A 23,256-nucleotide genomic window follows, 5' to 3' on the forward strand; every position below is an offset into this window, starting at 1 on the left:
ATTAATGACCGCCGTGAAAATGGCGTATCGCCAGTCATTAGGAGGTTAATAATAACAACAATAATATTTACTCTGCATTCAACATAGAAAAGAATAATGCCCTTATTTATATACTCTAAACCAGTGGTGGTAAACCCAAAATATTGTGGGGGCAAGCCACACATCACACTTAGAGGACTCGGTAAATTGGTAGGCGCACACACACACGCGTTTCTTTTTTACACAGATGTATTCTTGACCAACATGTTGTTTTTGGCAAAATGTATATGAAGGGAACACAGTCCACAGGTATATAATAGAGCACATACATAGATATATGTACAAAAAAACATACAAACAACACAACATTTGCAGGTGGGAAAGATACAGAAGTATCCTGATAGCAGAAGAGAAAACAGGGAGTCTATTTTATTATATATGGGTGAGAAGAGCACTTGGCATACAGGAACGGCCCTTTCTGATCATTATCCTGGTTAAGGCAGCTGCACCATATGGGGAATTTATTTTCCCATGGTGGCCCCACCTCAGGCACATGAGGGACGTCAGATTGGCATCACTGCTCTCCACCGTGGTTCCACATAACTTATTCTAACATTCTATAATTAAATACCTTCCATTAAGAGCTTTCAATACATTTTACTTGCGTTACCATGGTAAATAAACTTGTGGAGGACACATTTAGTCATTCTTCTGTGCATTGTTGCTAACCTTGGATGATTTTACTCTTCTACTAAAGCAAAAAATATCTATTGATTTTTTTATTTCTTTAATGTCTATCCAACATGTCATCACTTCACAGCTGGACACTAACACAGAATCGGATGGGTTTACACATCCAAACATCCTAGCAAGTTCACGCTGTTCAGTTTTAAATGGCTAATTCCTTGTTCAAGTACAGATTGCAGGCTGACTTATGTTGCCTTCTTGAGATGCTGAAATAAAGCAGATATGTTTTTCTAATCTCATTTAACTCCTTTAGGTAATATTTTTTCCAGTGCAAAGATATACAGTGTACAAGTCTGACTTAAAGAATAACATGTTTTGTACCTCTTGTAGCCCATATCCTATTAATAAAAGAACAGACTTTCCTACTTTGCCAATTATTAAACCTAAAATTTACTGTTTTCCATATTTTAATCTTTTTTCTGACAATATACCAAAATATAGCGACTTGGGGTCTGATTTGTCTTGAATATAATTCAGACGTTTGCTATGTAAAACATTAACACAGTAATTTCACAGTAAGACAAAAGGTTCTAGTCAATGGGGAAAAAAAAACCAAAAAAAACGTTAAAACCAAGGTTAACCGTCTCTTTTGACAGTGCCATAACTTGAATAATGTAGAATTGTAGCTATATCTCGAAGTAAAAAAATGAGAGCTAGTATGAAATTTCCAGCTTATTACTATTTCATGCCTTTTATATAACAAGGCAATGGCGAGGTTCATAACCTCCAACTATATTACATAGCTCAAGACTACAATTCCTGCTCTTGTTTAATATAGGATTGTATGGCACCTAGTGCAGTAAAAAGACAATCCTATTTTAAGCATGGCTGTGGTAATTTCATGTAATTGCACTAAAGTAAAGGTGTTTAAGGGACTCTTGCTAGATAGAAAATCGTATTTTCTTTCACTGTGCTGTTAAACTTTTATTAAATTGAACATTACAAAACCTTTTCTATTTCTTGCAGGTACTTCTAGCAAGTAGTTTTGTTCCTCTCTATGCCGGTATCAATGCTGTTGAGTACAAGGGACAGGTAATGATCAATACAGTGAATATGACTTTTATTGATTTTTATGTGCTGCCTTACGAACTTGACCTATTTGACCTAATCTGTTAAAATGCCTCAATCTTTTAGGACTAATGCATTAAAAACTAATTATACGGAGACCACAACTTACAACTAGATATACACTACATTGACAAAACTATTGGGACACATACAAATTAACCCTACAGGAGCTTTTATGACATCCCATTCTAAATCCATAAACATTAATATGGAGTGTCCATCCCCCTCCCTTTGCAGCTAAAACAGCTTTCATTCTTCTGGGAAGGCTTTCTACAGAGTGTGTGCCTGTGAGAGTTTTTGCCCATTCATCCAGTAGAGCTTTGGTGAGGTCAGACAATGATGTTGGAGAGGGCATGGCTCGCAATCTCTGTTCTAGCTCATCCCAAAGGTTTTGAGGTCAGGGCTCTATGCTGGCCAGTCAAGTTCTTACACACCAAACTCGCCCAACCATGCCTTCATGGACTTTGCTTTGTGCACTGGGGCACAGTCATGCTGGAACGGAGCCTTCCCCGAACTGTTCCCACAAAGTTGAATGCATACAATTGTCCAAAATGTCTTAGTATGCTGAAGTAATAATGCCTAGTTCACACTGAGTTATTTGACAGGCAGAAAAAATCTGCCACAAAATTTCTCCAGGAATCCTGAGGCAGATTTTTAATTGCCAGCGTTTTCGGATGCTTTTTGTGTTTTTTTTTTTTTATGTGCAGTTTGTTGTCCATGAACGTTGAATCTAATAGACATCATGCCATTGTACATAGATATTAAACAATAAGGACCAAGTAAAAGTGGGTACTGGCAGCGTTGAAACAACACTGATTTTTTTTTTGTCTTCAACTGTGTTTTTATTAAAAGGGTTTTTTAGTTACAATGAAAAAGTATAACAATCAAAAAATAAAAGGAAGCAAATAATGTGCTGCAGTAATAACCATGAACAAGGTAGGTAGATAATCACATCAATATAGTACTGCCAGTATTGCATCATTTCAAGTTAAGCATATTTACGGCAAATAAACACTAATAATATACCAGATAGAGCGCATCCATTCACTTGCTTTTGTGATGAGCAGTATGATGAAAAACATAGAAGACACAAGCAACGAGACACGGAATACAATAGGGACAAATGGGGATGGATTGCAGGGTATCCTGACCTACCATTCCAGTCCGAAAAAGGTTGGGAGGGCAATTGTCACCATCTACAAATGATATGTAATAGAAAACACATCCCACTGGTGAAAAATTTTTGAAAAATCCTCTAAGCGATCAAAAATCACCGCCGTAAGATGTTCTAGACATCTAATATCTTGAATCCTGGAGTATAAATCAGTGAACATGGGAGGGGCAGGTTATTTTCAGCAGCGAAAAAAAGAAGTGCTAGGGAAAGCTTCCCTATTGGGACAGGCAGGACATTCAACAGGTATGATAAAGGATCCAAGGGGATGACTAATTGAAGTGTATCGATTATGAGTCACTTAACTACATCCCAGAAGGATCCTGTTCTTGAAAATTTCCCAAAAATTTGAAACAAGACCCCCTAGCATTTTGACATCTCCAGCATGTAGCAGGGATCATTGGGTTCAGGTGGTGAAGGAAATCAGGTGTATGGTACCAGTGCATCAACACATTATATTGATTCTCCCTATAAATATGTGCATATCTCTCCTCCAAATAGTTTGCCATGTGACAGCTAAAATCAGTCTTCCCAAATACCCCTCCCATCGCTTCATGTAAGGGTATGTGCACACACACTAATTACGTCCGTAATTGACAGACGTATTTCGGCCGCAAGTCCCGGACCGAACACAGTGCAGGGAGCCGGGCTCCTAGCATCATAGTGATGTACGATGCTAGGAGTCCCTGCCTCGCTGCAGGACAACTGTCTCGGACTGAAAACATGATTACAGTACGGGACAGTAGTTCCACGGAGAGGCAGGGACTCCTAGCATCGTACATAAGTATGATGCTAGGAGCCCGGCTCCCTGCACTGTGTTCGGTCCGGTACTTGCGGCCGAAATACGTCCGTCAATTACGGACGTAATTAGTGTGTGTGCACATACCCTAAGAGTGTCTGGGCAATTGGTCAGGAGATGGATTAAGCAGAATGTTATAGATAGCAGAATAAGGCCTTTAGTGGAGGTGCCCAGCCGGCATAAGCATTCAAACTGAGTAAGGATGGACACTGGGTGACCACGGAAGAGAGAATTGGCATAGTGCATTATGAGTATGTAGTGGAATTTACTCTGTATGGGTAGGGAGATTTTGTATTGTAGCCACTCAGTGATGTATTTTCCAGGTAAGTGTGATTGACTATGTCTACAAAGTAAAACAAGCCTTTGTTAAACCAAGATCTGGGGATTTGTGCCATCTGGCCATCAGGAAAGTGTGGATGAAACAAGAAAGATGTCCAGGAGTAGTTCGTAGAACATAGGGGAAATCTCCTAGAACTCGTTTTACATACGTCATGGGTGTGCATCATGGGACCTAGTAGGAAATTATTGGTAATTGGAAATTATGCCAAACATAGTTTTTCAATTTCCATCCATTTAATGTAAGCAGCTAGTGTGGACCATGCTGGGATACGTTGTAGATGTGAGGCCCAATAATATTAGAGGATATTTGGGACTGCAAGGACTCTGTCAGCTAGAGGAGCATCCTATACACTTTACGAAGTAATAAATCCTTAATTTGGGCTCTTACGTCAATTAGTTGTTTAAGGGTACGTTTGGTTTATATTCAGTGCTATAGCAGATTCCAGAGACCTCAGCCGAGTTTGGAGCTCAGTTAATTTAAGAGTAGTAACTTTTTAAGACAAGAGGATAAAGCAATACAGTATCCCCTCATGACAGCCTTGTGTGCTTCCCATAGGATAGGTTTCTGAAGAAACTGATCAAATAATTGTTGTATGTGGGAGCGTAGTTTCTCCCCAGGCTGCGGCCTCTTCATTAGAGTCTCATTCAGCCTCCAATGGCACACTCTGGTATTGACTTGGGAAGTTTTGAGGGATAAAGAGACTGGGGCATGATATGACCTTGTCACAGAGCCCATATGAGCATCCATCATCATACGCAAAAGTGGGGTAATATTAAAGAAGTAATCAATACGCGTATGGGTTCCATATACCGGTGAGAAAAAGGAGTTAGCCTTGCCAGTGGGATTTTTAATATGCCATAGGTCATATAAAGAGTATTTTCGTATTTTGATATGAGTTTACAGAAGTCTGAGGAGAGTCTGCTTTGAGTGGGATGTAGGTATCTACCAAGTCAGAGAAGATCACATTAAAGTCACCTACAAGTAGTAGGGCTGCTGGAAGCAATTTAGTCAGTTTAGCAAGCCCCCTACAAATAAAGCGCATCTGGGAGTTGTCAGGGACATATACATTGCAAAGAATAATAGGGGAACTCCGTAGTGATCCTTGGAGGATGACATATCTGCCATTGGCATCTAGTTGTGAGGAGGTCGTTTGCAAGGGGTATGTAATGGATGATAAAATGGCAGTACCGGCTCTCTTATGATCGTTGGTGGTAGAGTAGGCAGTCGGATAGTGTCTACGAGCGAAATTAAATGTTCCAGAGGAATCAAAGTGTTTTTTTTTTAGAAAAAACACATCTGCTTTCAGGGTTCTGAGCTCATTGAGCATCAGGCGCCGTTTTGCATTAGAGTTGAGACCTCTGACATTTAATGTAACACAATTTAACATGTTGGAAATGTAAGTGCGGCAAATAGTAGAGGAAGTTACTCACCCAGAGGATATCCTATAGGCAGGGATGCAGGCAAAGCTTAGTTAGAAGGATGGTAGAGGGACGATGTACCAGGCAATTCTGTGATCAGGATATCTGTGACCAAGTGGTGGTCAGGTAGAAGGAGACACAAGAGGGACGGGGTGAGGACAATACCAATATAAGACAAAAAGCCAATTAGACACCCAAGAATAAAACAACAAATACACTCGTCAAGAGAACCAGGTAACACAAGACCTGGATGAGGAAAAGAAAAAACAATTATATAATACAGGTATAATAATACCAGAGATCAAAGCATTCAATACTCCTCCTACAGTGGAGGGACGATTTAGAAATTCCTCTGTTGGTGAGGGGTACCGAAATACAAGAGCACTTATAAACAAAGTGAAAAAAAGGCCAAACCAAAGCATCATCAGCTATAAAGCCTATAAATCAAAGTAGAGCAATGGATGCAATAGTTAAGGTAAATTAAGAGTCCTCGAGAATGCAAACAGAACAACCAGAAGGTTAAATCAGTAGAAGCAGCAAGGTGTGAACATGGCCAAACTTCAAGCTAGGAAAGACAGTGTTCATAATGACCAATAAAAATCCATGTAGATGTCCCCTTCGATATGTACAATACACAGATATACACATTACTTGAACCTCGTACAAGTTGTACATAGAAATCAACTTTCTTTCTAGCAGAAGACACAGTAGGTGAGTGGCCCATAGCAACCAATCAAATTTCCTTCCTCTTAAAAAGGGCCCCGAAAAAATTAGAACAGGAATTTGATTGGTTGCAATGGGCAACTGCTCAACTTTTTTTTTTTTTCCTCCACTTTTGCTGTATCGGCTAATAACTTGTTGCATGAGATTGGCTCTGGACCAGTCCCGGGTCATACAGTAACTGGCCTTAGCTTGTAGCACAACGTAGGTGCCGAATTACACAGATCCTATTTCATTTAAGAATACCTTTGTTGAATTGCATGTTGGATGTCTTTATTTGTTATCCAAACTGTAATTTTTAAGTTAGAACTTAGATTCAGAAATGACATGTCTGCTCAGAGGGCTGCTTTTTTCATCTTATATACATCTGTTATTATCAGTGGCACTTTCCTACCTTAATTCTGCTGTTACTTCTGTGGCATTATCTTGGCAGGTACTGATTTTTATGTCTGAGTCACAACTTGAATGCTGTTCAACCTTTAGCAAAGCAATGCTCTCAGTGTACATTGTTGTATCTGTGTTTCTTGTGCGTCTTTGGCCAGCTATTTCACGTCCAATGTTTGGCATTTATAATGTAGTGTCCCTTAGATAAAGGTTCTTTTTTACCACTTTTAGTATAGCAATGTTTTTTTGTTTTTTTTTATTTTGTATATTAATTTTATATTTTTCCTTGTTTATTAAATTTATTGTCGTCTCTAAATCATTATAATTTAACACAAATCAAGTTTGCATCTTTATAGTACTAATAATACTCATATTCTTACTAGTTTTCAGTAATGTTGTGAAATGGCCTAAAAGTAACACATATTTGGTTTTAGTAAAATTCAATCCAGGATGTTTTATTAATCATATCATGTTTTGGGAATGGCATGAATTTTACAGTAAATCACCAAACAGAGTGCATAAAGATTTCATGACCAGAATACCTCACTAGTGGAAAGGCTGAATAAAATACACAATAATTAAGACCCAGAAGAATTGACAGGCATTTGTTATGCATCATTACGCTATTGGACAACGTGCATTTATTAATGTGAATAATATTACAATGTGAATTGATTACAATATTTAATGTTCAGTGCAATTGCAATGAATTATAGGTTTTAAATAGTCCAGCACAAAATCTTTGCATGCACATTTAGTTTTTCAGTGTGAAATAACATTATGAGATAAATAATATTTGTTCATAAATATGCAAAGTATAAAAAAACAGGTAAATAAACACACTATAAAGTACAATGATACAAATGAATTGCTATTTGTTTATCGCACATATACATAGTAAAATATATTTTAAATGTAAAAATATATAAAAACCTTTTAGTAGTAAAAGTAATTTTATTATTTTGGGCCACAAGAATCAGCAATGTTCTCTCTTATGCTTGGGTAATTCAGTTTACCAGTAGCCTGTTAATGATTTCTGTGATCAGGACAAGCCCTAGGAAACTTGGCACCCCATGCAAAATTATCTTTCGGTGCCCCACCCCATCATAACAAAAATGCACCATATAAAAAGTATAATGCCCCCCACAGTATAATGCCCTTTATGGTGCTCCCCACACAGTATAATCCCCTTTATAGTGCCCCCACACAGTATAATGCTCTTTTAGTGCCCCCACACAGTATAATGCCTCCATAGCTGCCCTATACAGCATAATAATAATATTTAATAATATAATATATTATAACTCCTTCAAGGACACAAGGACTCTAATTGTGCCCACACAGTATTATGCCCCCTAAGTGCCACACACAGTATATTGTACCCCTGTAGTGCCCCTACACTGTGTAATGTCCGCTTAGAGGCCCCCACACAGTATAATGCTGCCCCTTGCTGCCACATACAGCCCCCCTTATAGATAGTCCTCCCCTATAGATTGTGACATACAGCCTCCCTGTACATAGTGGCATAATCCCTCTAACTCCCCCTTGTAGACAGTGGCATAATCTCCCCCACATCCTTCTTGTAGACAGTGTTATACAGCCCCTTACCTCCCCCTTGTAGACAGTACAATACAGACCCCACCTCCCCCTTGTAGACAGTGCCCCCCCAAACAATTTTTTTTTAAACTTACCTAGGCCCCGCTTCCACGACAAATGGAGCTGCTCCACAATGCCGACGTTGGGATCCTTGCGTAGGCTGGCGTAATCCAGTGACAATATCATGCCGGCCTACGCAGGGATCCTGTCCCTGCACCTGATAGGCTGCAGGCCGAATGGCCAGTAGCCTAGTAGATGGCAGAGCAGGGAGATACCTCCCTGCTCTGTCATGGTATTCAATGGCATCTTAGGATGCAGATACTATTAAATGTGATGTTGCTACCACTGCAGCAGCCACAACGGTCCCGGCGGGCATCACAGCCGGACGGCACAGGCGCCCTCATGCCCTGTATCACCGCTAGCAGCCGCTATGGCTGCTATAGTGGTAGCGACTCCACTGTGAGAAGAAGCGCCCGGGCGGAAAGGCAGCTGCAGAATCACCGGGCCCGAGTGCTTCTAAGACACAAGCAGGAAAAGGGAACGAGTGCAGTGCTCCCTTACACCTGCTGGTTGCAGACCCTTAGGGTTGGCCCAGTCTGTGATATCCATCTATTTTGTGTCCTTTCATTTTTCTGAGCATAATTCTCTTTTACCAATGAGCTGGATCTTTTTATATGACAAATATAAATTCAATTTGGACTGGTCATTTATGGTTCAAGTGGAACAATAGGCTAGAGTTGGTCAAAGGGTCTACCACTTGTTCTGCTTGTTAACCATAGTTTTTGCTAGAGACCCTGTTAAACTTGTATAAAGGCGCCAATAGATAAAACACAACAAGAATACTATCTAATGTAGATAGCAGAAATGGTGTTTAATGTAGACATATGATGTCACTAAGCAGAAAGTTTATTCCTTGTATTAGCATACGATGGGACAAAGTAGAGTTTTCCGTGTCCTAGAGACACATGATGTCACAAAGTAAAGGTGATGTCTCCTAAAGGCACATGATGTCACTAAGAAAATTTTATGTCTCCTAGAGACACATAATGTTACAAAGTAGAGGTGATGCCTCATAGAGGCACATGTCACAAATTAGAGGTGATGTCTCCCAGTGGCACGTGATGTCACAAAGTAGAAGTGGTGTCTCCTAGAAACACAGGATGTTACAAAGTATATGTAATCTATTCTAAAGATACATAGCGGATAATTTACCAACCTTTAAGTCAGTTTTCTGGCGTACAAAAGTCGCAAAAGGGCCTTTTTACACATCTCTTGATTCCTTTGTGTGAAGGGGCAGGGCTTCAAAAATGGGGACGAGGCCACAGGAGTCCAACAAATTTATTATAATTGAAGGCAGAAAATTTACGGAAATTATGGTGGAAATTTACACTCCTAGCTGGCGACGAGTTCACTCTTTGGGGCGTGGCAAAGTAGAGGCGCGTACTGCTCACCTCATGCTCCTCTTTTCCCCTCTAGCTCCCTCAGAATCACACGGCTCATACAACGTACTGATGCTGGGCAGCATCAGGAAATTATAAGATGCAGCACTGATGACGTTGAAGTGATGTGCTGCATATAAGGCCCTGACCCTGCCTAGCATCAAGACCTTGTATGAGTTGCTCTTGAATGCTGAAAGGTTCTGTAGGGGAGAGGAGAAGAGGAGTGGCGAGCACAAATGTGGCACTCTTTATCTGGACTTTTAAAGCATTAAATACACAGTGGCAAAGAAACTTTAACTTCACTTTTTCAATAACTTTCAATGTTTTTTTGTGTGCGATATAACGCTGCAGCTAGTTATCAGTCAAGATAAACTGTGCTACATCTGTATGCGTTTATTGTGGGGGGAATGTAAGGCACATGGCCGTGGTGATTGCGCCACAAATGTGGCGCACGACCCCGCCCACTGATGTGACAACAAAAGTTGGAGTAAAATGTGACACATTTATTAAGAGACTAAAGACTCTTAATGTGTCACATTTTACTTCAACTTTCCTTTTCATTAAGACTGGCGTATGAAACGCCACTCCTATTAAATTTCCCCCAAAGAGTGACACAATGTAGAGGTGATGTTTCCTAAAGCGTGTGATGTCACAAAGTAAGATGTAAGTAAGAGTAATACAGAAAGCATTATGAATGGATGCCTCAAGCTAAATTATATGATACTATACCAAGTAATTATTGGTTCCAACATAAGGATGTATAGCTGGAAATTCATGTTTGTTAGTTCATGTTTTTGCATATTAGTAGAGATTCAAATGTCCAGAAAAGGGGGGTGGGGTTAAGGAGTTATTAAATGCTCCAAATGTATTACTGAAGTGCACGATTTTTTGTTGCAAAATACTGGCATAAAGTAAACCATACATGATGTGATGTAAAGAAGAGAAAAGTGCCTTACATATTTATTATGCTGCATATAATATATAATACCGTATGTGCCATTTTAATACAATTGGTGCGATTTGTGCTATTTAATTTATTTAATGAGGCACCTTACGACAATAGTGATACATTTTCCCTATTGGGTTCTATTTTAGTTAAACATCAGAAAATATAAAAAAATTAATACCACCTAATAATCATTTTATTTGGTGTTGGTTTACCATAAGTAAGATAGGCTTGTATCAACTGATTATTAACATTTTTTTTTTTAGTCAATACACTGTCAGTACTTCTATAAGATTCCCATATACTTCAGTTTGCCAAATTTTGTGTTTATTTTTCTTTGCAATTAGTCTTGTTAAACATTCTGAAATTTTTACTTACAGAAATGGTTTGATGGGGGATTCACAAACAGTCTACCTGTCTTGCCGACTGGGCGGACAATTACAGTATCACCATTTTGTGGTCAACAAGACATATGCCCAAAGGATAATGGACATTTCGATATGTATTTTACAATTGGTAAACAGAAAATACAGGTAAATTGTATTGTGTGTGTGCATGTGTATATACAGTATACATACAGTAAATGTCATTAATCCAGCACCCAATGGTCTTGACATCCTGACAATCCAGCATTCTAAAAAAAATTGTCTCATGCCAAATTGGAAAATTACCTGATTGCCGAGCACTGCGGGGTCCTCTATGGATGTCTATCATCCTCAGCAGCAGGTCATTGGACACAATCATGACTAGTAAAGGCCAGATGTATTCTGCTCAAACTGGTACACTACACACATAATCTATGCAGGCCCATACTAGCACCAACAATACTCTTTTCAGATGTAGGCATGTGAACATAGGCACCACTATACGTGGCTAAGAGGAGTAGTTTAGGCCATTACTATGGCCTGCACTGATCAAATGCACATAGTACGGAAAGAGTCAACACAGGAAGAGTAACTTCTTCAAGAAGCGATCTATGATAGATCAGTTTGGCAAGTGGAGATTGCTGAGCCTATCAGAACATAACAATTATATATTTACAGTAGTCTTTACATACATATCAGAAATCTCAAAATATATGCAATTTAATGGTGTATAATAATGTTTGTACGACACCAGTTGTAAAATAATAAGACAGAAAAATGGATAATAGATAGAGTTTCTAGGGATAGATATAAAGGATAAAAACTAATTAGAATGTCTCGTTATGGTAATAATTTGTGAACACTGTTACATTCATTGGGACACACTAGTCATTCTAAAAAGGATGGCAATCAAATGTTATTTAAATTTGTAAACTTTATCTCTCTTTTTGCTACAATTTAGAAACTAAATATTTTATTTCCTCATTCTTAATTCAAATTCTGTTCATTGGGATGAATGTTAGTTAAATACTTCATGTACACCATTAACCTAATTTAGCAAATATTGTAAAAATCTCAAGTTTGTAACAGAAAATGTGCAATATAGTAGATTGTTTAAAGTGACTAGAGAATGGTTAGACAAATAAGTAAATTTTTATCTTTGTCCCCTCTTCTGTCACAGCTATCGGCTGCCAATTTCGAAAGACTCAATCAAACACTGTTTCCACCAAGCCGAGCCAAGATGGAGCTAATTTTTCAAGAAGGGTTTCAAGATACAGTGAAGTTTTTACAGTTAGAGGATTGGTATGAGCCAAATGAAAACCTTTCTGAATGTGGTTCAATTAAGCAACATCATTTTTGATTACTAAATGGCAATGTGACTTTTTTTCTTCATATTAGAGCAGATCTGTTATCTATTTAAGGGCAGCATTTTAAAATGCTAGACCCAGTGGGCTGTTATATAAATTAATACAAAAAATATTGTGTCATTTGCTTAGCTTATAGTTATGAGTCCGCTGTAGTAATGAGAGCACTCCTCCCGCTTCTTGTCACCTCCTCCCACCCTCCTCACTAATGATTAAAGGCTCCTATGATTCTGCCTGTATACACAGTGGCTGTCAACCATTGGGGAGGTGGTGGGGAGTGCCAGTACAGTAGACTCATAACTACAATATGAGTCCACTGTATTATTTCTTAATGGCTTTTGACCAAGTGGCACAATTATTTTATTTATTTATTTTTGTCGTTTGCTATAATAGCTCAGCAGACCCATAATTATAATATGCTTAAAAAGGGCAGCATATTATCATGAAAGCTCTTCTTTAAGATCTGTCATAATAAACTTCTAGGGGGGCATACTGCACCTCTGTTTTCCTCTGATTTCATACAGAGGCATACAGAATTCAACAGATAAAAAATTGTGCCATGTTCAATCGGACACCATATTATGGAGAGAGTCTTCCTTGGAAGCATTGTTTCTTGGGGAGAATATCTCTGCAATATGTTGTTGTACGGAGACACCATATGGCGGCACATGGAGTGCCTGTGGCTTCGTACTAGAGAGCCACAGGGACTCCCCGTGCCTCTGTACTAGCTCTGTGCACATGGCTTCACTCCAAGGTTTGAAACCTCATTAATCAATTGAAAGTACATTAACTTTAAGCAGTGGCTCTTGAAATGTTCCTTACCTCAGTGACATACCAAAGCAATGAAGAATGATGTTGGGAAATATGAAGTTATAACTAAACTAAAGACTGTGTCTAATAAGAAAATATAAACTTACAAGCTGGCAAAGTTACGGTTCTGTCATTGGAATAACAGTATTAAAATAAATATAAATTAGTGCATTTATCAAGAGATAAATTCATACAGCATTCAATTATAAATCTGTTCTCTGAAATATAAGGTGAATAACGGTCCTATTCTAAAATGAAAAGTATTAATCATTTTTCTAATATTCTTAAAGAACATTGCTGTAATTACGCACAATACAGTCTGCATCTCATATGAGAGGAGTAACCAGTTTTTATTGCTTATATATTTATGATAAACATTAATTTTTCTCTTTGTGCAAAGACATTTCACATTGAATATAAATATTGCCAAGAAACTATAAAATAAATGCAGGCAATGATACGTAACATACCTTGACTCTTAACTGTGCGGTGTATTGTACTGTACTGAACAGCATAAATCTGCATAATTTACCGTTTTTTTTACATTGCTGGCCTACATGATGTACTGCAAATTGACTTTTCTATGTCAGGTACTGCGGTGAAGGGTCTGCAGCGCCCCATTGAATACGGTGACCTTTTCACCATCAATGCAAAATTCTAGAAAACCCCTTTAAAAGGATAATCCAAAAAGTTTATATACACCTGCGGCTAACCCTTGACTGGTACTTTAACACTTCTACTTAGTGACGTGGTGTTCATTCTGACATCAAGTTACATGACTACAACGGTCAGTTTCAGCAAAGTACTATGTTGTTGTGTCCACTATGGCATATTGGGATTGCTGTGGTTACCTGACATAACAACACCATGGGCATCACATCACTATGACGACATGTAAACAATGCAGCGGCGCGTTAGAAGCGGGATGTGACGTGTTTCTCTTATGTATTAGCAATGAGGGGCCTCCCACTGATCACTAAATAGAGAGGTTTGTAATCTCTGAGCATCTTGTATGGTATTCTCATTAAAATGAATAAAACGGTAAAGTACATGTATCAACCCCTTCAGTTTGGAAATCAGTAGGGTCCCAGGTTACATACTCATCTGTCTAAGGGTATGTTCACACGCTTAATAAAAAACGTCTGAAGATACGGAGCTGTTTTCAAGGGAAAACAGCTCCTGATTTTCAGAAGTTTTTGAGCAACTCGCGTTTTTCGCAGCTTTTTTTCCGGCCGTTTTTGGAGCTGTTTTCAATAGAGTCTATGAAAAACGGCTCCAAAAACATCCCAAGAAGTGTCCTGCACTTCTTTTGATGAGCCGTCATTTTACGCCCCGTATTTTGACAGTGACGCGTAAAATAAAGGCTCGTGGGAACAGAACATCGTAATTCCCATTGAAAGCAATTGGCAGATGTTTGTAGGCGTAATGGAGCCGTTTTTTCAGGCGTAATTTGAGGCGTAAAACGCCCGAATTCTGTCTGAAACAACTGCGCATGAACATACCCTAACAATTGACTTTGTATAACGTGTGTGAAAATGTATAATATGATCATTCAATTTGATTTGCCACCATAACCTGATTATAATGTGAAGTTCTATTGTTGCATGTGAGGCTCATAGTTCTGTCTTTCCAGTCTCTCACTGTATATACTGTAGATTACCCCTGATAAGATGGCATATTTATTATCGTATTTAATACAACTGCAAAAACAATGGAATTTAGTAATACCTATGGAACAATACCTACAGCAATAAATCTACAATTATCACAAACTTTCATCCCACACAAGTAGAAACATATTTTTTTTTTGTTTTTTGGAATTTTTATTTTCTAAAACATTTGTTCCAAAAATGTCCATTTCTTAGTCTAGAATTGCAGCCACCCTCTAAAGGTGATGATGGTCCTAGTCTACACCACCATCAAGAACGCTAGCCATTCAAAACATTGCTGCTGTAATTATTGTGACACTGAAGATTCAATAAACGTCCCACATTTTTTTATTTACTACAATTGTGTACTGTCCGAACTTCTTTAAATTTATTGTGTACTGTTTTGTCCCTTGACAGTGGATAGTGGTAGTACGTAAACCTATTTTCATCGTACTGCCAACAAGAGTGCTTCATGAAAGAAATATTGGCCACTCTACCAAGAGAAATCCTGGGTGTGAAAGTACTGGTGGCACATCATCACTGTGCTTTAACATATTTCTGCAATCTAACTGCAGACTACTACTGTTTCATCTCCTAAAAGGGGATCCATCAAAGTGTTGTGATTGCAGCATTTGTTGCAAGGTAATAGCCCAAAATACTCAAATGCTGCCTAGCAGTAAGGGCACGTTCAGACGTGGCGGAATTTTTCCGCTGCAAATGTTGGTGCAGATTTGTGGCAATTACGCAACGAATCTGCACCAACATTTGCCTATTTGACAGGTAATTCAGACGTTGCAGATATCACAACGGACATGCCACAGATTTCAGTTTTTGCATTGCAAAGACTGAAATCCGCAGTGAAATTCCACTGCTTCTCCACAACATAATGTGCATTCTGCACCGCAGCCTAATTACCGCACAGTTATTTTCTGCAACGCCTGAACTAACTTTCCTAAAAATGTATAGAAAGAAATACAAAAAAACGGCTGCTGCAGAATTCCACTGCGGACTGTCTGCAGTAGAATTCAACAGCAATTCCGCCACGTGTGAATGTGCCCTAACAGGGCATGACCCCATTTACATCAATTGTACTATACTTTAGTTGAAAATTATCATTGCAGATTCTACAGAGAAAATTCACAACTAATTTACTGCATGTGCACCTGGCCTAAGGATGATATCACACATGCTGTTTTTGGTAGAGTTATAGGTGTGTTTTTTTTTTTTAGCTTTATATTTATAGTTTACCTTTCTTTATAATCCATTCCTGGATCTTGTTAAAAAATGCTGTACCAAAAACTGCATGTGTAAGTCCAGCCTAATAATTACTGTGAGTTATTCCTTAATGGTATATTTACATGCAGTGGTAATGGTGAACAGCTTTTGCAGCATGGTGATAGTTTGACGGTCTGCCGCACCATCACTTCTACGTCTGAATATACCCTTACAGTGAATATCCATTTTTTAATCATCATGTCATTTTAGGTGGAAAATTGGTTAATTCCTTTATATATCTTTATAGCAATCTGAGCTCTATTTTTTTTAGATACACTCCCCTGCAAGTGAACCTCTGGTTTTAGCTAAAAAAATGTATGTTTGCTGGGAAATGCAGAGCAGCCCTAGCCAATTGGATAATAGGGAACAGTATTTTGCACTACCGAAGCACAGTCTGTATTGGGCAATCTAAGAAGCACTGTGGCCATCTTGGATAACAAAAGACAGGGCCCGGGAATCAACGGATCGGCGGCACAAATAGCTATATGAAGGGCAACAGGTAAGTAACACTGCATTCTCCAGCAAACTTTACAATTTTAGCTAAAATCAGAGGTTCACATTAAAAGATAACATGCTAGCTGCCTGCAGCCACCACTAGAGGGAGCTTTGGAGCTTACTGCATACTTTATAATTGTTTAGTTCAAAGTATAACAGTATTCAGTTAGCTCACTCTAGTGGTGGCTGAAGGTAGTAAGAATGTTATCTTTTAAATGTATGCCTATGCAGGGGATTCGGAGCACTGTATCAGAACAATCGAGCTACAAATGCTTTAAAGATACACTAAAAATGTAATAAGCATAGAATTTTGAAAAAAATTGAATTCAAGGTGGATATTCGCTTTAAGAAAATAAAGTTATTTATTTCCACGTGCTACATAAAACTATTGAATCTATTTTTAATTTAACCAACACACATAAAAGCTGCATAATGTGGTCTGGTCATAAAAATATTTCTGGTCAAGAAGCAGTTAAATAATAAAAAGGGCACAAATTGTCGATTGTTGTGTTACAGCTAGCGCTTGTTTGTTACTGCTAGTAATGTCTATATTAAAGGTGATATGTTTTCTCCTTGAGCTATTCCCCAGTGGTATTGAATAAAAGGTCTAGACAAGCTGTGGTTATATTTTCAAGTATAATGTTATGAAGTCTGCGTTGTTTATTTCTCACTAAAGGTTCTGCTTTTCCTACCAATGTAATATCCACAGGAGCAAGAGAGGACACCTGCAACACAACATACAACTGGTTATACAAGCAATATAGACTTATCAGAAAGTGTTATGTGCTTCCAAATGATGGCTAGAAGGGAAAAGTTTTCAATCTATTTACTGTCCGAGATAAAAGAGAATATACTATGTTTTAAATGGGGTCTGCTTTCACCAAAACTCTGATAACATAATTAAATATCCAATATTGTCTGTTTTATTAAACACGTATTCTCCACTGATCTGATTTGCAGCAAATCCAGGACCTACTAAATGCATTCTACCTTTTCAAATTGTAATACATGAAATACATGTTCTGTATATACACTCAGGAATAATTACTTAATAGAAATGTATACAAGTGGCCTTAATGCTGTTAGATAATTCCTGATGATGAGCGGATCACATAGTGTCAAGCTACTTGGAGCCAAAGTAATTATCAGTAAACTGTGGATCATCCAGGCAGCAAGTGTTCAATATTCCTGCAGCTCCACTGCAGGGGATATGAAGCATTGCATTACCTATTTATATCAGTGGGCTTTATCTGTAATGCAAGAATCTCCCAGGTCTTCCAAAGTACGAGAGAGACGCTCTTTGTAGCCTGTCTCTGCGTTGGCTAATAGATGAGGGTCCTGAACATGGGGATTCACCTCTGTTAAGTCAGTTTGTTTTCCTCACAATAACAAGGGTTGGTGACAGGAAAGTAGACAATGAAAGGGTGTGTGTGTGTGTGCGCGTGTGTGTGTGTTACAGTACATTGTACACTATGATGTACTAGTCTGTACAACAGGTCTGTATTATATAGTGTGTATCATATCCAAAGAATATAACACAAAATCAGTTGGTTTTGCCAAAAATTTGCATTAATCAGTGTTCCCTGATAAGTCAAAAATGTATCAAGAAATAGTCTACAACTTGCGTATTATCTTGGAACACCTGCTTTCTGATACAACAATAAGAAAACAATACTTCTTTTTGGATTTATGTTCTACAGATATTCACATTTCTTTATAAAAGCATAGTGAGTTCATTATAACAATGAATAAGAGAAGAAGTGGAGCCGCAGTCACCCAAATCGAAAGTTTTCCATGACGTTGTCTATGTTTCCGTCTCTCTCCCACATTTTTTATGAGCAATAAAGTACATGGAAAATGTCAGATTTGAGTGAGTGCGGCTCCACTACTTCTCTTATTCATTGTTATATTTATGAACTCTCTGTGCCGAGCCAGCACCTCCTTTGACACATGCCGTGTCAGTGTGCATGCTCCCTGGGCAGTGATCTGCCAAACGCCCGGTGGACCACTGATTGCAGCAGTGCCAACTCACATTTCTTTCCAATTGCTATATATTTGTTCTTTATAAGGTTGTTGGAATGAATGCAATCATTTCATGCTTGATTAGGTCAATAGTAGTTCATAATCTGTTGCAACTGGAGATGAGTGAATTGATTCTACTCAAATCAAATTTGCTACAAATTTCCCAAAAGTTTTGGATTTTCGATCATCTGAAACTTTTGGGATACGCACTGCAAGAATCACCCAAAATGGCGTTAACTATATTACAGATAGAAAAAAGAAAATAAATCAGAGAAGAAGGATCACATGATCTTGGGTGGCAGCCTGGCGTGCTTCCCCATAATGCAATGCAGGAAGCCCTCTAGCGCAGTCAATCATGAGAGGCATACAGTAGGTGTGAGTCACTAATGACAGTGGATGACAGTCATGTCCACTATAGACAATCCAACCAGGAAATGCTGCTGCAGATAGATAGTGGATTAGTGTCAGCGAGTTTTCACAGTGAGAAGAGGATAGATAGTTAGAATTACAATAATTTGATAGAGAGCTAGATTTTAGAAAGCGATCTGAGTCAATCAGTATCAGCGTATTAGTTAGACAGGCAGCCATTGCTGTGAGTGCTGCTGCAGCTGTACAATTCTTACGTTAATTTGTGAATTAGCAATATTTATCACCCAATTCACAAATATTCGTCAATGGTGCTAAAACGTGGCGCTGCCTGCTGATACAGACATCACGGATGTGACCTCACTTATTGTTTTGCAAATATCTTAAACTGCCACCAAAAATTGTCATATTGTTCTGCATTAGACATTTATACAGTGCCGAGATAATTCAGTCTATGTCCAGATGAAATTATTTTTCAAATAAATAGAGTAACAAGCCATTGCTTCTTTGCTTTCCAGGGTGAACAGCCCAACTGTCACTACCACAAGTAGTCGTGCTGGGGGAAATGTGGCGGATTTTATATATATATATATATATATATATATATATATATATATATATATATATATATATATATATATATATATATAGTATATGTGTGTGTTAGGTTCAGAATTATTTGGACAGTGACACAATTTTTTGCATTTTAGCTGTTTACCAAAACATATTGAATATACAGTTATATAATCAATATGGGCATAAAGTGCCGACTCTCAGCTTTAATTTGAGGGTATTCACATCCTAATTTGAGGAAGGGGTTAGGAATTACAGCTCTTTAATATATAGCTGCCTCTTTTTCAAGGGAACAAAGGTATTTGAACAATTGTTTCAAAAAATATTTAATGGGCTGCATGGGCTATTCCCTCGTTAATCCATCATCAATTAAGCAGGTAAAAGGTCTGGGGTTGATTCCAGGTGTGGCATTTGCATTTTGAAGCTGTTGCTCTGAACCCACAACATGAGGTCACATGAGCTCCTCTCAATGCAAGTGAAACAGACCACTGTTAGGCTGAAAAAAATTAAGAAACCGATCAGTGAGAGAGCACAAATGTTATCAGTGGCCAAATCAACAGTTTGGTACGTTCTTGAAAAAAAAGAGGGCACTGGTGATCTCATGAACTCCAAAAGGCCTGGACGTTCACGGAAGACAACAGTGGTGGATGATCGCAGAATCCTTTCCATGGTGAAGAAAAACCACTTCACAACATCTACCCAAGTGAAGAACAGTCTTCTGGAAGTAGGTGTATCAGCATATAAGGCTACCATAAAGAGAAGACTTCATGAGAGCAAATACAGAGGGTCCACCACAAGGTGCAAACCATTAATCAGCCACAAAAATAGAAAGGCCAGATTAGACTTTGCCAAAAAACATCTAAAGAAGCCAGCCCAGTTCTAGAACATCATTCTTTGGACAGATGAAACTAAGATCAACCTGTACCAGAATGATGGGAGGAAGAAAGTATGGAGAAGGCTTGGTACGGCTCATGATCCAAAGCACACCACATCCTCTGTAAAACATGGTGGAGACAGTGTGATGGCATGGGCATGCATGGCTGCCAAAGGCACTGGGTCACTAGTCTTTATTGATGATGTGACTGAAGACAAAAGCAGCCAGATGAATTCTGAAGTGTTCAGGGATATACTTTCTGCTCAGATTCAACCAAATGTAGCAAGATTGATTTTAAGTCGCTTCACAGTACAAATGGGCAATGACTCAAGACATGCTGCGAAAGCAACCCAGGAGTTTTTTAGGGCAAAGAAGTGGAATATTGTGCAATGGCCAAGTCAATCACCAGATCTCAACCCAATCGAGCATGCATTTCACTTGCTTGAGAGAAAACTTAAGGCAGAAAGACCCACAAACAAGCAACAACTGAAGGCAGCTGCAGTAAAGCCTGGCAAAGCATCACAAAGTAGGAAACCCAGCGTTTGGTGATGTCCATGGGTTCCAGACTTCAGACAGTCATTGCCTGCAAAGGATTCTCTACAACGTATAAAAAAAAACATTTTATTTATGGTAACGTTAATTTGTCCAATTACTTTTGAGCCCCTGAAATGAGGAGGCTGTGTAGAAAAATGGCTGCAATTCCTAAACGTTTCACTGGATATTTTTGTTCAACCCCTTGAATTAAACCTGACAGTCTACATTTCAATTGCTTCTCAGTTGTTTCATTTCAAATCCAATGTGGTGGCATGCAGAGCCTAAAACATGAAGATTGTGTCACTGTCCAAATAATTATGGACCTAACTGTATATATATATATATATATAGGAAATACAAAGAAGAACCACACCACAGGTGTTTGAAAATCACCTCTACCAAAGGTTTTGTGTGTGCAAGCCTCCAGACCACGACCAATAGTCCAAATTTAGGAATTAAAAAAATAGGCAGCACTCTACAACGTAGTAGTCAAAAAGTGAAAACCGTTTTATTCACCCATATGGAAGATTGCTACGTTTCAGTCCTAGTCCGGACTAGGACCGGACCAGGAATGAAATGTAGCAATCTTGCATATGGGTGAATAAAAAGTTTTTCACTTTTTGACTACTACGTTGTGGAGTGCTACCTATTTTTTTAATTCATATATATATATATATATATATATATATATATATATATATATATATATATATATGTGTATAAATACAGTGGTGGATTAAGTAGATCATAGGCCCTGGGCTGTTCCCCAAACTTGGTCCCCCCTTCCCCACCGCCACTTCCATGTCTATTGTGGACACTGTGTCCCCGTTTATGAACCCCTTATAAGACGCGTTCAATAGCGATCGCGGCTTTTTATGGGTTAAACCACCATAGACGGCCCGCAACATGATAGCGGGCAGCGATGGTTGCTATGGCAACCGGACGCCTAATAATGGCGTCCGGCTATGCCATCTACAGAAGCCTAGTGGGTCCTGACAAAGTCAGGGTCCACTATGCTTGCTGTCAGTGAGTAGCTGACAGCTCTAATACACTGCACTACGCATGTATTAGAATTGCGATCAGGGCCTCCTGCCCACAAGTCCCCTAGTGGGACAAAGTAGTAAAGTAATAAAAAAGTAAAAAAAAGTTGTGTAAAAATAAGAAAATAAAAGTTTTAAAAGTAATAAAAGTAAAAACCCCCCTTTTTCCCTTATTAGTCCTTTGTTATTAATAAAAATAAATAAACAAATAAACTATACATAATTGGTCTCGCTGCGTTCGTAACGGCCTGACCTACAAAAAATAATTGCATTATTTATCTCGCGCGGTGAACGCCATAAAGGAAAATAAGAATAAACCATACCAGAATTTGCAATTCATTGGTCTCTTCACCTCCCAAAAAATTTAATAAAAAGAGATAAAAAAAAGTCACATGTACCTAAAAATGGTTCTGATCGAAACTACAGTTCGTTACGCAAAAAAACAAGTTCTCACACGGCTTTCTTGATGGAAAAATAAAAAGTTATGACTCTTAGAATATGGCAACACAAAAAGAAAATTATTTTTTTCAAAACGTATTTTATTATGCAAACGCCATAAGACATAAAAATAACTCTAATCATCTGGTATCACCATAATCGTATCGCCCCACAGAATAAAGTGAATATGTCATTTATAGCGCACGATGAACGCTGTAAAAAAAAAAGAATAAAAAATCAATAGTAGAATTGCTGTTTTTTAGTCACCACGCCACTTAAAAATAGAATAAAATCTGATCAAAAAGTCACATGCACCCCACAAAAACTATAATTCATAAAGGGGTCTAGTTTCCAAAATAGGGTCACTTTTGGGGGGTTTCCACTGTTTTGGCACCACAAGACCTCTTCAAACCGGACATGGTGCCTAATAAAAATCCTCTAGGTGCGACTTTGCTTCGGAGGCCGGTGCTTCAGTCCATTACCGCACTAGGGCCACATGTGGGATATTTCTCAAAACTGAAGAAAGTGGGCAATAAGTATTGAGTTGCGTTTCTCTGGTAGAACCTTCTGTTTTGCAGAATTTTTTTTCATAAAAAGGATTTTCTGACAAAAAAAAAAGAAATATGGCGATTTCACCTCTATCTTGCTCTAAATTCCTGTGAAACACCTAAAGGGTTAATAAACTTTGTAAATGCTGATGTGAATACTTTGAGGGGTCTAGTTTCTAAAATGGGGTATTTGATAGGGGTTTCTAATATATAGGCCCCTCAAAGCAACTTCAGAACTGAACTGGTACCTAAAAAAAAAAATTAGGCAATACTTTGCTTCTTACATTATACTGATA

General features: G+C 38.4%; 1 protein-coding gene and 1 long non-coding RNA gene across 3 annotated transcripts in view; one reads left to right on the forward strand and one right to left on the reverse strand.

Moving 5' to 3' along the window:
• Positions 1–15,156, forward strand: part of PNPLA4 (patatin like domain 4, phospholipase and triacylglycerol lipase) — a 48,049-nt gene extending 32,893 nt beyond the window's left edge. For both annotated transcript variants that reach the window (XM_075853980.1, XM_075853981.1), the window contains exons 5-7: positions 1,693–1,758; positions 10,988–11,140; positions 12,153–15,156. In XM_075853980.1, coding sequence (XP_075710095.1) covers positions 1,693–1,758; positions 10,988–11,140; positions 12,153–12,332 — 399 coding nt within the window. In that variant the 3' untranslated portion in view covers positions 12,333–15,156. The remainder of the gene's footprint in view (positions 1–1,692; positions 1,759–10,987; positions 11,141–12,152) is intronic.
• Positions 856–13,975, reverse strand: LOC142743323 (uncharacterized). The gene is made up of 4 exons (XR_012881543.1): positions 13,617–13,975; positions 5,535–5,627; positions 1,675–1,738; positions 856–932 (listed from the first exon to the last, which is right to left on the reverse strand). It is a non-coding gene; the product is annotated as an uncharacterized LOC142743323 (long non-coding RNA).
• Positions 15,157–23,256: the final 8,100 nt, after the last annotated feature.

The sequence above is a fragment of the Rhinoderma darwinii genome, chromosome 2 (genome assembly GCF_050947455.1).
Source record: "Rhinoderma darwinii isolate aRhiDar2 chromosome 2, aRhiDar2.hap1, whole genome shotgun sequence".
Lineage (NCBI taxonomy): Eukaryota > Metazoa > Chordata > Amphibia > Anura > Rhinodermatidae > Rhinoderma > Rhinoderma darwinii.